We start from the raw sequence: 15,821 nt of genomic DNA, 5'->3' as shown, positions 1-15,821 counted from the left end.
CATGTAAAATTATTTCCAGGGAGAGTTTCCACATCAAACACAATTTCTCCAGGACCCATTTAAAAAAGAAACTTATATACATAATCTACTGTTTGCTATTGACTCAGTCATCACTGAGCGTAGAATTCATCTGCTTGACTGAAAATCTGAATTACATCAGATTTTCAAATTGTAAATCCTCACAAACACTGATTCAAACTATGAAACTAAACTGCTTTAAGGAATTCCTATTGGTGAAAAAAAAAAAAAAAAACCTTTTCTCTTTTACAGGGATCCCCACATGGCGATTTAGAAGACATGTCTGAAATAGTTTGTACGTCTCCATTTAGAACCATTGAAAATTCAACTTGGAAGTTGCAATTATTTGCTTTTGATTATGGCCAACTAAAACAATAATCCCTTCTCGTTACATCCCTGAATAATGTACACATCGCTTCTTTTATATTCTGTGCTATTATTTAATGCCCTCATGGTTTCTATCATAGGCAACTGGAATGCAGGTCTGATTTATAAGTGTCAAAATGTTTTAATCCAACTTGTGGGTATTACGACCTTCCACAGTTATTCCTCCTTGTAGTTTTAAAATGCTATCAGAGTGATCTAAACCCCATGAAAGCCCAAATATTTCTATTTACATTACATGCTTACCAAAGACTTACACTATCAAGTTTCACGTATTAATAAGGATAGAGATGTTAAAAGTAAAATGACTATGTACAATCTTCTGAAGTTTCCCAAAGGTGTAAAGATTTGTCTTTAAACACATCCATTTGTCCTGTTTAAGGTTTCAGGCTCTGTATAACTATACTCCTAGGAATGAAGATGAGCTGGAGCTCAGAGAAAGTGACGTCATTGATGTGATGGAGAAGTGTGACGATGGATGGTTTGTGGGTAGGTGGACACTGCCTTTCAGATGCCTTGGGCCATTTTATAATTTGCTCGTGTTTGTCATTTGTGATAGTCAACCGTCCTTTGCTTTCGTGATGCCTCTGGCCCTTCACGCATTACATATGCACCGTATAATCCCAAGGCAACACTGCATCGCATTTTTTGAAGTAGGTTCCACACCCAGCATGGATCCCAATGTGAGGCTTGAACTCACAACCCCGAGATCAAGACCTGAGCTGAGATCAAGAATCGGACGCTTAGCCAATTGCCCTGCATTGCATTTGTAATACGGTTTTCTGGTATATGTGATTTTCTGCTAGTTTTACTTTCAGTTCAACTGAGAGAAGAAAGTCGCTTTGGATAGCACCAACCAGGAAAGCCTGAGATCTCAGAACCATAACAACAGTGTTTCCTAGATGAGAAATACTAACACCCTCTTTGGTGGACAATGTTAGGTGTCAGCAGTGGGGATCTAATTGGAGAAAACAAGATGAAATCCACAATTCGTCTACTTACTAAGTCTGGTGTTAAATAATCCTGAAAGTTCAATGATTCATCTTCATTTTAATTTTTGGTCAAAGTTGAGAGACGTTCTTACCTTCCTAAAAGAAGAATAGGGGGTACTGGGTGGCTCAGTTGGTTGAGTGGCTGACTTGATTTCGGCTCAGATCATGATGTCAGGGTCATGAGATCAAGACCCACATCAGGCTCCCTGCTCAGCGGGAGTCTGCTTGTGGAGTCTCTCTCTCCCTCTCTCGGTCCCTCCCCCTCTAATGCACACACACTCTCTTTCTCTCTCTCAAAAAAATAAAGCTTAAAAAAAAATAAGAGTACAGCTCTTCTGAGAAACTATTTGTAGACAAGATCATATAATGGGGTGCACAGGAAAGAGGGAACAATGAAATATAGGCACAGGAGGACAAGAGAAGACAAGATGAAGGAAAGAGAGCTTTCCATAGACAGGCCAGCCATGGGGAAAACGATGAAAGTACGGAGGTCACATCCGCAGCCACAAGCCTCTGCTTCTGTTCATAGAACTCTCCCGTCCCGCGTGATCTCCCATGACCTAATAAAACTGGAGGGTGACAGTGTCCCCCGTAATGCCATTAATGTTACACCCTGTTGAAGAGGGTGTCAGACTCCCAGCTCCCCCTACACAGCCTTGCTGCTGGGCCATCCTGTCACACGGCCAGCCTCGACGTCCTCCCGCGAGTGTGCCACTCCTCCCTCTTGTCTGGCGTCCTTGGCCTTGGAGCATCAGTCTCACTTAATGGCTTGACATTAAAACCCACCTCCTCGCAGCGTGGTCTTCCGCTTCCGGCTGAGAGGCTGAGCGTCTCTGTCTAACCTGGGTGTGGGTGGGAGGGCCGCCTTCCAGCTGGAGAAACCATGAAGGCATCAGGCAGTTCAGATGAAACTGCTCCCTTTGTCTTTCTACCGTGTTCGAGGGAGCGCCTTCTTTTCCAAAGCCTGCAAGGCTGGCTTGCTTCATGACAGCTTGTAAGGGAAGAGTGTTCTAGCCCACATCTATAAACCGATATTTCATCGTTATTCATTCCATTTATTGCTTCTATTTTCAGGAACCTCAAGAAGAACCAAATTCTTTGGTACTTTTCCCGGAAACTATGTCAAGAGGCTGTGAATCGCTGTCTCCCTACATTGCAAGTCCCACTTCAGCACCACATCTGCAGACCCTTGCCTGAAAGAGCCCCCTCACCCCCTGCCCCCACTGTCCTGCCTTCTGGTCTCCTCTAGAAGTCCCCCAGCCCTCCCCACCTCTACCTGCCACCAAACCACCAGCAAAGGGACTGCCGCTGCCCAGCCCTGGGGAGGCTGGGGGCTTGCTTCTGCGTGAACGTGCGTAGTCCTGATTTCTGCTCTAAACTTGGAAAAGTCGCTATGCGAGATCAGAGAGAAGATGGTTAGAGTTAGAAAGGGAGAAGTATTTGAGGCAAAAAAGGAAATAATATCTGAAGAATCTCTCTAGTCCACTTTGAAAGGCTTTCTCCCCTCAGGCAACCAGAGATTGTTTATTCCTAAATGCTGTGGTTTGTGTTTTCACATTCTTAGCTTGGCAGTGTATTTTCCTTTCACGAGTTTGCCTAGTGTCCTGGTTTACACGACATGAAAAACTGTCCTTCGGCTATTGTTTGCCTGCACTTACATATTGTAATACGCACAGTGATTACAAAACCTAAAGCAAGCGTAGGAAAGTTAATTCGGATGAGTGTGATTGTATTGATTGAATGTGAGTTTTCAAATAGGAGTCTTTTCCTGCAGTTTTTTTTCTGTACTTTTTAGAAGTGCAAACCGTTAAGTGAATAAGAGCCTTTGGTAATAATCATGAGACTATAAGAGGTTTAGCTAGACTACAAAAAAAAAAAAAAAAAAAAACCAACAAAAAACAAAAACCTATTGTGTTGTAAAGTTGCATTGCTATTTTATATTAAAATGTAATAATCAGCATCATGAACAATGAGCTCTTAGTGTTTTATTTATCTGGTAAAATTTTAATAAAAGCAGTGTTAGTGAGAGGTGCAAAGAATTATTCTAACGTAGACACTTGAAAGTATCTGTAAGCAATATTCATAGGTAAGTTTTCACTGTGTGCACACATATACATTTGAGATTGTACGAGAACAGACAATCCATATGGTGTGTTGTACATTTTATGGAAATGTAAAGGAATCCCACACGTTATTTTATAGAAATAGAGTACTTCAGAAGCATCACAAGTATTATGGCTGGTTTTAGCAAGGATTATGATCAATACAATTATTTTTACTACGATAGTTATTTTTCTTCTACGGAACTCAGAATCCTGGCAACATTTGAGGACAGGAATATGTTGAGCCTGATTTTCCTGGTGTGTGTGAAATATTTCCTTGGAATCCATGAGGCACTTTCGGAAGCAATGTTAAATCCTTCAGGTTATGTTTTCTGCCCTGAAGTAGAAATTCACAAATTGGCTCTGGAACCTGAAAGATTTAACGTGGCTAACAGTGCCTGAACTACACATACCTTGAGAACTAGCTTTGTATTTCTTATGACTTTGCATAAGAACTATTCATATCTGGATCTTGAGCACCTTATAGATTAAACTTTTTATGGCATTTCTTCTGTGGACAGTGATTGATCTTTTCACAATGTACGTAGACTCCAGAATTTTGTACATACGTTTGCTCCTTTTTTTGTACAGACTATTTAGTTGTCGAGAAAAACGGAAATTTCCTAATTTGGTCTTTCTCTTTCACTTTAAACTAAGCTAAAACACTTTCCAACAGATTATCCTTCACATATCCCGCAGATCACAAGCACGCCTTGATTGTGCAATTCTGTAAGATAGAATTTATGCAAACGTTTATGAACTTAAAAGATCTTAGCAGCCAAACTGAAATGTACTGATTACAGAGGAGTTTCATTCGTTAGAAGGTAAAGAAACATCTTCGAGTAGCCTACCTTGATAACTGTCAAGTTTGCAATCAGCTTTATATCTTAAAGGCTTTGGGTTTGAAATTAAGTCAAGTGCATGCAGCTTTGCTGATAAATGAGTAATTATCCTTGATGCCATTTATGAGAAAAGATTTCAATATCTGTTGCCTGTCATATTTAAGAAAAATTACTGTTTCTACTCTCTGTATCTGATTTTAAAAGAAAAAAAAATGTTCATACCTGGCTTTCAGGTAATTGACTTTGAATTCTTACAAGCGAAGGTCATTGTGTTTTTCTTGAATAGACACCTAATAAATTTTGCTTGGAAGTATACTTCAGTTTTTCTTTTCGACATTTATCCTTAAGAAAATTGTGTAGTTTACCTCAATTTCTTTGACACACCAAGAGAAAATGCATTTGTTCTATGTTCTCTAGATACACAAATGGAAAAAAGAGGTATATGCATCATCTCAGAGAAGAAATGTTCTTTAAACATGCCACTAAGACTTGTTTGCTGAATACTCTCGGACTGAAAATTACTACTCAGCTAAAACAACACATAATATTTATGCCTCAAAAACAGCTATGTTTTCTAAGAAGAAGTTACTTGCAAGAAGTTATAAGCACTGTCTCAATTCAATCACCTTAAATTTTTAAAAATTCCTGCCCTAAAAACCTTTATCACCACTGGCATGGCAGTCTCTCGTAAGACCCATAAGCTTTCAGGGAATTTTAAATTATGTGCTTTACTCTCACACAAATAGCAAATAACTAGCTTTCCTACTTGGGTCCTTTTTTCTTTTAAAAAAAATTTATTTAAATTTAATTTAGTTAACATATGGTACATAATTAGTTTCAGGGGTAGAATTTAGTTATTCAGCATTTGCCTGTAACACCCCGTGCCCTCCTTAATATCCATCACCCAGGCACCCCATACCCCCACCACCCCTCCCCTCCATCAACCCTCAGTTTATTGGCTAGAGTTAAGAGTCCCTTATGGCTTGCCTCCCTCTCTGTTTTTGTCATATTTTATTTTTCCTTCCCTTCCCCTGTGTTCATCTGTTTTCTTTCTTAAACTCCACATATGAGTGAAACATATGTTATTTGTCTTTCTCTGGCTGACTTTTTTCACTTAGCTTATTACCCTCTAGTTCCATCCATGTCATTGCAAGTGGCTAGATTTCATCCTTTTGATGGCTGAGTAATATTCCATTATATATATATATATATATATATATATATTTTTTTTTTAAGATTTTATTTATTTATTTGTCAGAGAGGAGCGAGAGCGAGCACAGGCAGACAGAGTGGCAGGCAGAGGCAGAGGGAGAAGCAGGCTCCCTGCCAAGCAAGGAGCCCCACGTGGGACTCAATCCCAGGATGCTGGGATCATGACCTGAGCTGAAGGCAGCTGCTTAACCAACTGAGCCATCCAGGCGCCCCTCCATTATATATTTTTTATATTCCACTACATACTTACATAAATATATTCCATTCCATTATATATAATTCCATTATATTGTTCTGTAAATATGTCATATAGATAGATATCTATCGATATATAAATATATAGATAGATAGATAAATTATATCTATATCTATAAATAGATTATATATAAATATATAGATAGATAGATTGTGTATACACACACACACACATACACACACACACACACACACACACACACACACACACCCTCACATCTTCTTTATCATACTTGGATCCTTTGTAACAGACCTTGGACGCTTGTGGCTCCCTGTGTTCGCCTCCCCCCCACATCTTTGTGTCACATATTCAGAAACCCGTACATTTCTCTGTTGGCGATTCAGTTCTCAGAAGTGTTTTTGTCACATTGCTTCTCCTTGATGCCCACCTTCATCTCTTCTATTTCAATGGAAAATTTCCACTGTATATTAGCTTTTCACTAAAATGTGTTCCCTTTGTGTGAAGAATATGCTCCAGAATATTCTTTTGCTCATGTTTCCATCAGAGCATTTGTGGGTCATTTAACTAGGTGAATCAGAATCCGATAAGATCAGAATGTTTGTCTGTGTGTACTCAGGTACCCTGTTGCTCTCCTCCAGTGCATCTCTTGCCAAATGATCAGCATTCTAAAAATATAAATCTGGGATTTTAAAGGCACATGCATCAAAATCTAGATTTCCTCTTTTACTTGAGAATTAATACTTTGTGCTTCTCTGTAAAATCTGCTGAGATACCACGGCAGCTTTACCAAAGCCCTGAGGTCAGAAACTCCTCTCCACCTTTGCGGTTCGCCGAGACTTCTGTCACAGCCATGCAAGTACTGCTGTGAGGTCCGGAGCAGCAGCAGCCACTGTGTGACCCTCCTGCCAGGCTTTCTCATTGTGGATGTCAGCATTCTGGATGGAATATTGAACTATTGTTTGCTTTAGAGTCATTTGATCCTCAGTAACATATCTTACTCGATTTTATGCCAATACACACTCATCAACATACACCCCAAATTACTTCTGGCATCTCATTTAGGCTACAGAAGTCCCCCCAGTAGGTGAAGTAGGATCTCTTGTTGTGAACCCCACATGGCCAGGCCATGGAAAACACTGTCTGCTTCTCTGCCTTTATCTGCTGTGGCTCACATCTGAGCATTAACTGGCCTAGGTCAGTGGAAGAGTAGCAGCAAGGGACCCTCCCGTATGATAGGCCAAATTTTAATCCATCCGGTAACTACACTCTCACTAAAAGCTAGCATATATATGTCCATTTTTTATTTGACAGAAAGCGAAAAGAACCTGTTTGAGTAACTGTTTCCATGAACTTTCTCTGCTTGATCTCTCTGTGTAGGTGGTCACTTTGTGTGGTCTGAGCATTTCTTCCTACTGTTTTCCAGATTTTAGCCACAAAAGGAGATATTCTTTAAAGAATCACTCAATCAAAAAGACTAAGTACTCTGTCAGCTTCCAAAAGCCTGTTTATTTAAAGATTTAATCATTTCATTCTCCTTTCCGGACTGTAGCCTTCTAACCATTGTTTATGTATCAGTTATGGTTTCAAATTATTTCCTCATCATGAATGACTAGGTCAGAGTACAAGCAGAGACTGGTATTATGAATGAATGGTCTACACCAGGGATTGGCAACCTAAGTCCTGTGGACCAAATTCAGCTTGCTACCTCTTTTTTTATGGCTTGCAAATTAGGAATAACCATGGTTATTCCCATTGTTTGTACAGATATACATTGGCTATCTATTTGGTGGTAGGGAACACTAATTTTGAACCCCAATTAAGTAAGATGTTGTCTCCCCAGAAAAAGAATTCCTTTCTCTTTTTCACTGGTAGATCTATATTATAAAAATTTTATTCTGATACTGTTATATTTTGACAGAGAGAAATCACAAGTAGATGGAGAGACAGGCAGAGAGAGAGAGAGGGAAGCAGGCTCTCCGCCGAGCAGAGAGCCCGATGCGGGACCTGATCCCAGGACCCTGAGATCATGACCTGAGCCGAAGGCAGCGGCTTAAACCACTGAGCCACCCAGGCGCCCCCTGATACTGTTATATTTTGAATCTCATCAATTAATTGGTAAAAATTTGCTCTTTTTTGTTATGTGAGTATGTGCATAATATCTTCCATTCTGCCTCGTGCCCCACAAAACCTAAATATATACTATCTCTGTACAGAAAAACCCTGTGAACCCCTGGTCTATGCCAATTGCCAGCAACAAACATGAAAACTGACCAGAGGGAAAGGAGTGTTGAACATGGGCTGTATTACCAAGCGGTAACTTACATGTGTTCTACTTCTCCTCAGACAAATCTAAAAGGACATCTGCTTTGGGCCCATTTTATAGGTGAGGAAGTTGAGGCTCCAAAAAGTTGATACAAAATACGGGATGGACATTAAATTCAGAATCTGGCTTATCTATCTCCCGAGCCTGTGCTCTTTCTTCTAGATCATCCAAACATGGGGCTAAATATCCTGTTGATCAAACCGTGCACCCATAGTTAAACAGCTACATCCTTCGTCCTCACCATTCTCACCAACTCTTCCATCATGAGCAGCCAGTGATCCATAACAGGCCCTCGTGGTGCACAGGACGACAAGGGACAGGTATGTGCTCGGTCTAGTGTGCCAGTGTTTCCCGGAGGAAAGCTAACTTTGGTTTCTAAAAGCACACAGTGACCAGAGAGGATGTAACTTTGATTACCAACATGCTTTAATTGAGCACAAGCCTGTCCATGCCTTGTGATTCATTACGGCCCTAGAGGCGACTGCTTGGAAGCTGGCTGCACGGCAGGTGGAGTTCTGGGAAGGGCTTGGTATTGTTGAGCCGCTTGGAGACAGATAAACCCGGCATGCTCTAGGAACACAGTGTGCTTACTGGACGTCTTTTCAATAGCCCAAGTCCCAGGGTACACTAGCCATTCTCCACTGGATGACTTGCTAAGCCTTAGCTCACTGCTAAATTCAGCCACTCGGCTCAGGAAAATTCCATCTGAGCTCATCCACATACATATATCTTGACCCAAAAAACTTGCAGTACAAGACAGAAATCTGCCTAGCAAATCTTCACCTGTTCTTTTGGGGTGTCTTGTTTCATCCTTTCCCCTAAAATACGATGGGTGACTCAGTTGGAGTCCCTGTGTCTTCTAAAAATAAGTGCCATTTCAAACAAAACTCCTGCTGCCATGACCACCACCAGTAGACAAGTGTCAAATCTTGCACTGATTCTACAAGAAGCTTGAGAAAGCTTAAAGCACTTCTTAATAGTGCTTCTTAAAGCACTATTTCCTTTAGGCAACAGACAAACTATAGAAAAAACTAGAAAATACAAATAAAAAGAAGAAACAAAGAATTACTAACAGGTCCATTTAGGGTAAAGATTATACTTTGGGGGGATCAGTCAGTTAAGCATCTGCCTTTGGCTCGGGTCATGAGCCCAGGGTCTTGGGATCGAGCACCGCATCGGACTCCATGCTCAGGAGGGAGCCTGCTTCTCCCTCTGCCCCTCCCCTTTCTTGTGCTTTCTCTCTCTCTCACACACACACAAATAAATAAATTAAAATCTTTAAAATCATTTTTTAAAAAAGATTATGTTTGAAATATATCCCTCCAGATCGTTTTCTGCACATGCGTATTGGTGTGTGTGTAGTATCTAGTATGTAGGCAGAAGTGGGATCATATTTGAATGTAAATACTATTTTATAACCTGCACTTAATGTTAATATTTGGAAAAAAAATAGAAATCAGGTTTTCAAGTCAATTGGACATGACCAAAGTTTATAAAAAGAGTAAGGAAAAGTCAAAGTCAATCCCCAGGATTTATGAACATGCAATTAATTCAAAACCAAGAGGCAAGGATTATAGAACTACCACTGAGCTAGAAAACTGGTCACAATCTGAGAAATTACTACAAAAAGGAAAGAAAAGAGGAAGAGGGAGAGGAAAATAATATTTATTATCTCCCTACCATAAGCCATCACATGCTTTATGCATTTTTATAGCTAAGGAGTGGTTATAGGAAGAGAGATATTACATTCAGATATATGTGAACTTCAGATCGCTGGGATACAGCCTCCAAACCATCCTGGGGGTTAGCAAAGTGCACATGTATTTGAATTGTCTCTGTATTTTCCCTACATCTGGCAATACAGATCCTTTGGGAGAAAGCAGTCCCTCCTCCCAAATTTTGGAAGTAAGAACAAAATACATATGAAAGTATGTATGGGGGGGGGGCTGGGTGGCTCAGTCGGTTAAGTGGCTGCCTTCGGCTCAGGTCCTGATTCCACCGTCCTCGAATCGAGTCCCACATTGGGATCCTTGCTCAGCGGGGAGTCAGGTTCTCCCTCTGCCCCTCCCCCTGCTTGTGCTCTCCCTCATGCTCTCTCTCTGACAAGTTGATAAATAAAATCTTTAAAAATTTTTTTAAAAATGAAAGTACATATGGAGTAAGACAACAGGTGAGATTTGATGAGGTGCGAATCAAAGAAATGCTGACAGAAACATTCATCGGTGAGAGCATTTGCTCTGCCGCTTGAGCCCATTGGGAACAGAGGACGTCCTCTCCTACAGGGGATCCCACAGACAGTGTAGTTTTGTCAAGAGGTGAGAGAACTTCAGTTATTAATAAGCTGTTCATAGGTCTCCTGGTTGGGGAAGAGAGACTCCACCTCCTTCCAGAAGACGTGCAGACCACAGGGAGCTCATGACAAGGCTAGCCTGGGCTCTGAGTGGGAACCTGGACGCACTATCTCTGGAGGCTTCACTTGGGGCCTCCAGTTGTGCTGCTCTGCTCATTCTCACCATCTGCAGTGAGAGTCCCATCTATGTTGCTAGTAAATAAAAGAGTGGGACTATTCTCATCTCTGGTCAGCATCTACAGTGATAGGGACTGTTTAACTAGAAAACGAGGAGCTCAGTCTTTGGTATGGCTGCATTATGTTCCCCAATCCATACGCTGAAGCCCTCTCCACCAGGACATCAGGACGTGACTGTATTTGGAGGTAGGACCTTTAAAGAGGTAATTAAGGTAAAATGAGATTATGTGGGTGATCCCTAATCCAGTATGATTGGTGCTCTTACCTTAAGGGGAGATTCAGACACAAAGGAGCACAGAAAGTAGACCATGTAAAGACCCAGAGAGAGGACAGCTACCTACAAGCCAAGGAGAGAGGCTTCCTGAAGACTCGAAACCTACTGACACCTTGATCTTGGACCTGTAGCCCCCAGAAGTGCTGTTTAAGCCACTTGGTCTGTGGTACCCGGGTATAGCAGTGCTACAAAAATAATCCAGGCCTTCTCTCAGAGGACCTCTCCTTCTGTGCTCCTCAGTTCTCAGTGGGCAATAAACACAGAACACACATCTCGGTCCAGAGGTAATGACTGCAATTCCCCCTCCTGCTAACCCTGTCCTCAATTTGGAATGTGCATATAAAAACAAGATATAACAAAGGATAACTATTGAGTAGTTCTGGCCTAGGCCTTCACAGAAAGAAGAGACCCCCTTCCTCTGGCAAGCACTCGTGTGCACACACACAGACACACCCAGAGCCACCTTAACAAAAAATAGCCAGTGGTATAATGCAGGAAGAAAATACTAGGTCCCCAGGAGGTAAAATTTAGCAATACCTTCTTACTCCTTGTTAATGACACATGAACTTGCATTGACAAGAAAACCCACCATCCACTCACCCTCCAGCAGAGGGCTCTGTCTGAGTCAGGGGCAGTATCCCTCACAGGAAAGGGGTCCCTGTCTCTGATATGAACTTGCTCCATTGTCTTTTTCATGGCTGCACATCACGCAGAACTTGAGTACCTCCAGGGAGTTCAGAAGGTTCAGTAGGAACATACTTTATGGAGTCACAGGTCACTGAACAGCATTTTGCAGTATCTTGAGAATGTAAGACCAGGAACTGAAGCACCACCTCATTTCAACAAACTTGCGGAAGTCATCTTGGTGGCTAGAACTGTCCGCACGGGGTCTGTTGAGAAGCTACCCAAAGCCTTTTATGTCTCCGCAAGCTCCAGGGACTTCTGGTTTATTCTGGTTAGCCTTTCAGAACCCTGGGTCCCTAGGTTTTACGAAGGTGCTGCCATGGCAGCCACCCCCTAAGCGGGGCACACCGCATTTCTAATGATAACTGGACAACTCGGAAAGGGTGAGCTGATGAGGCAAAAAATAACAGCAACAACAACAACAAAAACAATAAATGGGTGCCCAGATCGTTTCAGATGATACCGCAAGCCCTCAGACTCTTTTGAGGTTTCTGGCTTGCAGTTAATTCCACAAGACCCGGCTATTTAACTTATATCGTGGCATCAGATGTTCTTGATACGATGCTTCATCAAGAAATCATCTCAAATACATACTCAGAAGAGCCTTTAAAGAAAGTGTCAGCAGTCTGCTAGTCTCCCTTCCACAAGGAATGGAGGATGACATTGAAATAGTTCATCAACTCCTATTTGCCGCTGAGTGTATAAAATATACATAAGAATATGTAAACATTTATAAAATGTGTAAATGCATATATTTTAAAATATATATGTATATATCTTTATGGACAGGGTTAAAATACAAAAAAGATAGGAACTGACAGCTATTAATATCAGAAGTTAACTGCATAATCATGAAATGTCAGTGTTCTTCCTTAGGGTACAAGTATTAAAGCCATGATGAGTTAGAAGCTCAAGAATTTGTAGATAATACTATTCCAGAAAAATTCCCTTGGGCAAAATGGCAAGGAATCAGTATGCCTTTTCTAATGACTTAATCATATCAAGTAAAATTGGCCTCAAATTTACAGTGGCATAAATATTGATGTTATTGGGTTCGTAATGTAATACCAACCAATAGCACATTTTTATTGTCATTGTTCAAAGACATTAGACTATATTTGAGCCAATGCCACTGTTTTTTTCTGCAGATGAGCTTTGATACAGGGAATAGGATTTCAAGACCAAAATTCCACACAAAGTTGGCACGCAAGGCATTCCAGCCTGAAGATTCCTGACTGAATGCCACCAACATCTCAACTAAGGGCCCCGGGGGGGTTGACACTCAAAGCTGTTGACACAGCAAGTAATGACTCTTTCAGATAATGCCACTGGACTCCTCTTGGTGACTCGATGTCAATAAAATATGTCTGATTCAAAACAGAAGAAAGTGCACACACAGACATCAAGATATTCACAACCTGTGTATGTCATCTTGGATCAGACCAGAAATCTAAGATTTTCTCACTTACAGCGTGGCTGATAGCATAGGCTTCTCCCTAGAATTATTGGCATTTTCCCCTGCTAAGCCTTTAGCAAAGAAACATAGTTACTGGCAGACGGATATGAGTTGGAACTAGCAAGTTTATCTTTGATCTACTCCTTAGAAAAAAGAGTGATACTATTCACTGGAAGTACCTACAACAAGGCCTCTAAAATCCTCTCTTCTTCTTCTTCTGTCTCCTACTGGAGAAATCTTAAAACGCTCATGAACTCTAAGCTCGTGTCATCTAGACCTCTCACTCATCCAATATCCCTCAACACACACAGTTATGCCTTTGGTCAGCTGTCAGATGATATGAAAACAAACTCAGCAGACATCTGCCCATGGATTAATGGGCATGGTATCTCTTTCAGTATCAAAGATAAATTGCTAGACAGCTGTATTGAAAACCACAACATACTTCTCAACACTGATGCTGCACACATGAGATGACCTATATCCTAAATGGGGTCATGAGTAATCTTCCTACCTCGGGAGACATTTTTCCCTATATGAAAAGATTTAAAGCAACAACAAGGGCCACACTGTAAACTTCCAATCCAAACATGTCTAAGCTTCCTCCTTGACCGTATATGGGTGTTATTTGTGGATCATTCTGGAATCCAGTTTACAAAGAGAATAAGCATCAAAGAGTGAATGCCTTGCTTTGCTGTCACCAATCCTACAAAACAGAAAAGCATATTTTTCAAATGCAGACTCACTTGAGTTTCTAAGGAAGTGGCCCTACACTGGCGATAACTTCACTTAGCTTGTAAAATGGGTACAATTTTTAAAAATCACATAGCATTTATCTGAGAAGGAAATGATACAAAATATAAAAACAGAATCTAGCATGTAGCTGGCACTAAATAAAGGTGATTTCCATAACCTTTTCTCCTGTTGAAGCTACCATTTTGTCTGATGCTAATTGGCATCAAACATTTGGATTTACTGTTCTATACTCCTCTTGGCTATACTCCCGAGTTATAGAAGTGGGGTGTTTCAAGAGGACAATCAGAATATTTATCTGAGAGAGAGAAAGGAGAGCAGAGGGAGGTATAGATGGAGAGAGAACCCCAAGAAGACTCCCCGCTAAGGGCAGAGCCCAACTCAGGGCTCCATCTCATGACCCCGAGCCAAGATCAAGACCTGAACCAAAATCAAGAGTCAGACACTTAACAAACTGAGCCACACAGATGCCCCTAAAAATACATTTGAAGCCAATAAGATTTTCAAAGAAAATGTCGTGTTGTATAAATCAGGTGTTGTCATTTTTCATCCTAATCTAATCAGTTCTAAAGAAGGAAGTGACATCAAAATGGAGATAAAACTAGAAATAGAGAGGGAACAGAGCAGAAAAATTAGATGAAGTCCTACCAGCCATTGGTTCTTTTGATGGTTCCAACATGAAGATCTAGTCTATGGTAGAGGCAGCAGAAAGCCTGATAGGACTGAGGGGTGATAAGATACGCAACCAGACCAGAAGGCTGGAGCCTGGCATTATAGAGCTCCAAATTCTGTCCTCATATGATCTGTGACATGTAGAAGTTACTGGAATATCAAAAATGCCTATATCCTCATTGGTAACATGGAGAAAATCAACCAAATCATCAAGATTCTTTCATTTCTACACTACCCATGAAATCTTTATGGAAAATATTTTAGAAAAAAGACCAGAAGACTCTGTGGCAACTGGATATGGATTTCAAAGGAGTGGAAATTCATTAACACTGGTTCCGAGGCTGGCAATCCTGCCCTGGAGTGGGAGTGGGAACTGGGGACGAGAGGTCAGACTGTGAGCTCAGCCTCTACCCACATAGGTCCAGTGAAGAGTACAGCACAAAACAAAGGACATGAAGAGACTCTTTTTTTTAACAGATAAAGACCAAAAAAACATGAAAGTACTAAGCATATGAATAACTAAACAACCTTAGAAACAAAAAATAAAATAGGTAAAATAAATAAAATAAATGACCATTTTTCAACTAGCAAATTGGCAACTATGCAAAAGTTTATCTCCATATAGTGTCGGTGGGAATGAATATTCGATAACCTTTCGGACAACAATCTGACAATTCATAACAAAAACTTCAAAATACTATAAATCTATTACCAGCAATGTCATTTCTTTTTTTTTTTTTTTAAGATTTTATTTATTTGACAGACAGAGATCACAAGTAGGCAGAGAGTGGGGGGCAGGAGCAGACTCCCCCGCTGAGCAGAGAGCCTGATGGATCCCAGGACCCTGGGATCATGATCTGAGCCGAAGGCAGATGCTTAACGACTAAGCCACCAGGTGCCCCAGCAATGTCATTTCTATATATTTATTCTGTGTAATTCAATATATGCTTATATGTTATTTCTATATATTCCATATATATATGTATTTACCAGAAACAATTATGAATGTGTTCAAATATTTAGCTGCAAGCGTGCATTGTCATGTCATTTCTTGAAATCAATCAATTTTTAAAAGCTTAAATTCTAACAATAATAATTGTTAAGTAAATTGTGGCACTTCTTACTATGAAATGCCATGTAATCATTTTAAAAGAGTTCATGGAACAATATTTAATGATCCATAAACATATTCGCAATACATTGTTAAGTGAAAAAAATGTTACAAAACAATACAATCCTGTTTTTGTAAAAACAATATATATTTTTACATATGTGTCCATGTACCTAGAAAATAGAAGGGTGTATGTGTATGCGTGTGTATAACAAGGATAAATGCATTAAGTTGGCCCTATGAAATTGCCAAAC

The 15,821-nt window shown here is 40.5% G+C and overlaps 1 protein-coding gene across 17 annotated transcripts in view; it reads left to right on the top strand.

The window, feature by feature from the left end:
• SORBS2 (sorbin and SH3 domain containing 2) overlaps nucleotides 1–4,653 on the top strand; it is a 138,127-nt gene extending 133,474 nt beyond the window's left edge. For 16 of the 17 annotated variants that reach the window (XM_045069416.1, XM_013059006.2, XM_013059005.2 and 13 more), the window contains 2 exons: nucleotides 785–891; nucleotides 2,469–4,653. In XM_045069416.1, the coding sequence (XP_044925351.1) occupies nucleotides 785–891; nucleotides 2,469–2,530 (169 nt within the window). In that variant the 3' untranslated portion in view covers nucleotides 2,531–4,653. The remainder of the gene's footprint in view (nucleotides 1–784; nucleotides 892–2,468) is intronic. The other variant, XM_013059001.2, reaches the window with a different exon arrangement.
• The last annotated feature ends 11,168 nt before the right edge of the window (nucleotides 4,654–15,821 follow it).

Source organism: Mustela putorius, unplaced genomic scaffold (assembly GCF_011764305.1).
Source record: "Mustela putorius furo isolate JIRA1106 unplaced genomic scaffold, ASM1176430v1.1 tig00003932_pilon_pilon_pilon:0A:0A, whole genome shotgun sequence".
In the NCBI taxonomy this organism is placed as follows: Eukaryota; Metazoa; Chordata; class Mammalia; order Carnivora; family Mustelidae; genus Mustela; species Mustela putorius.
This window is presented reverse-complemented; position numbering and strand designations above follow the sequence as displayed.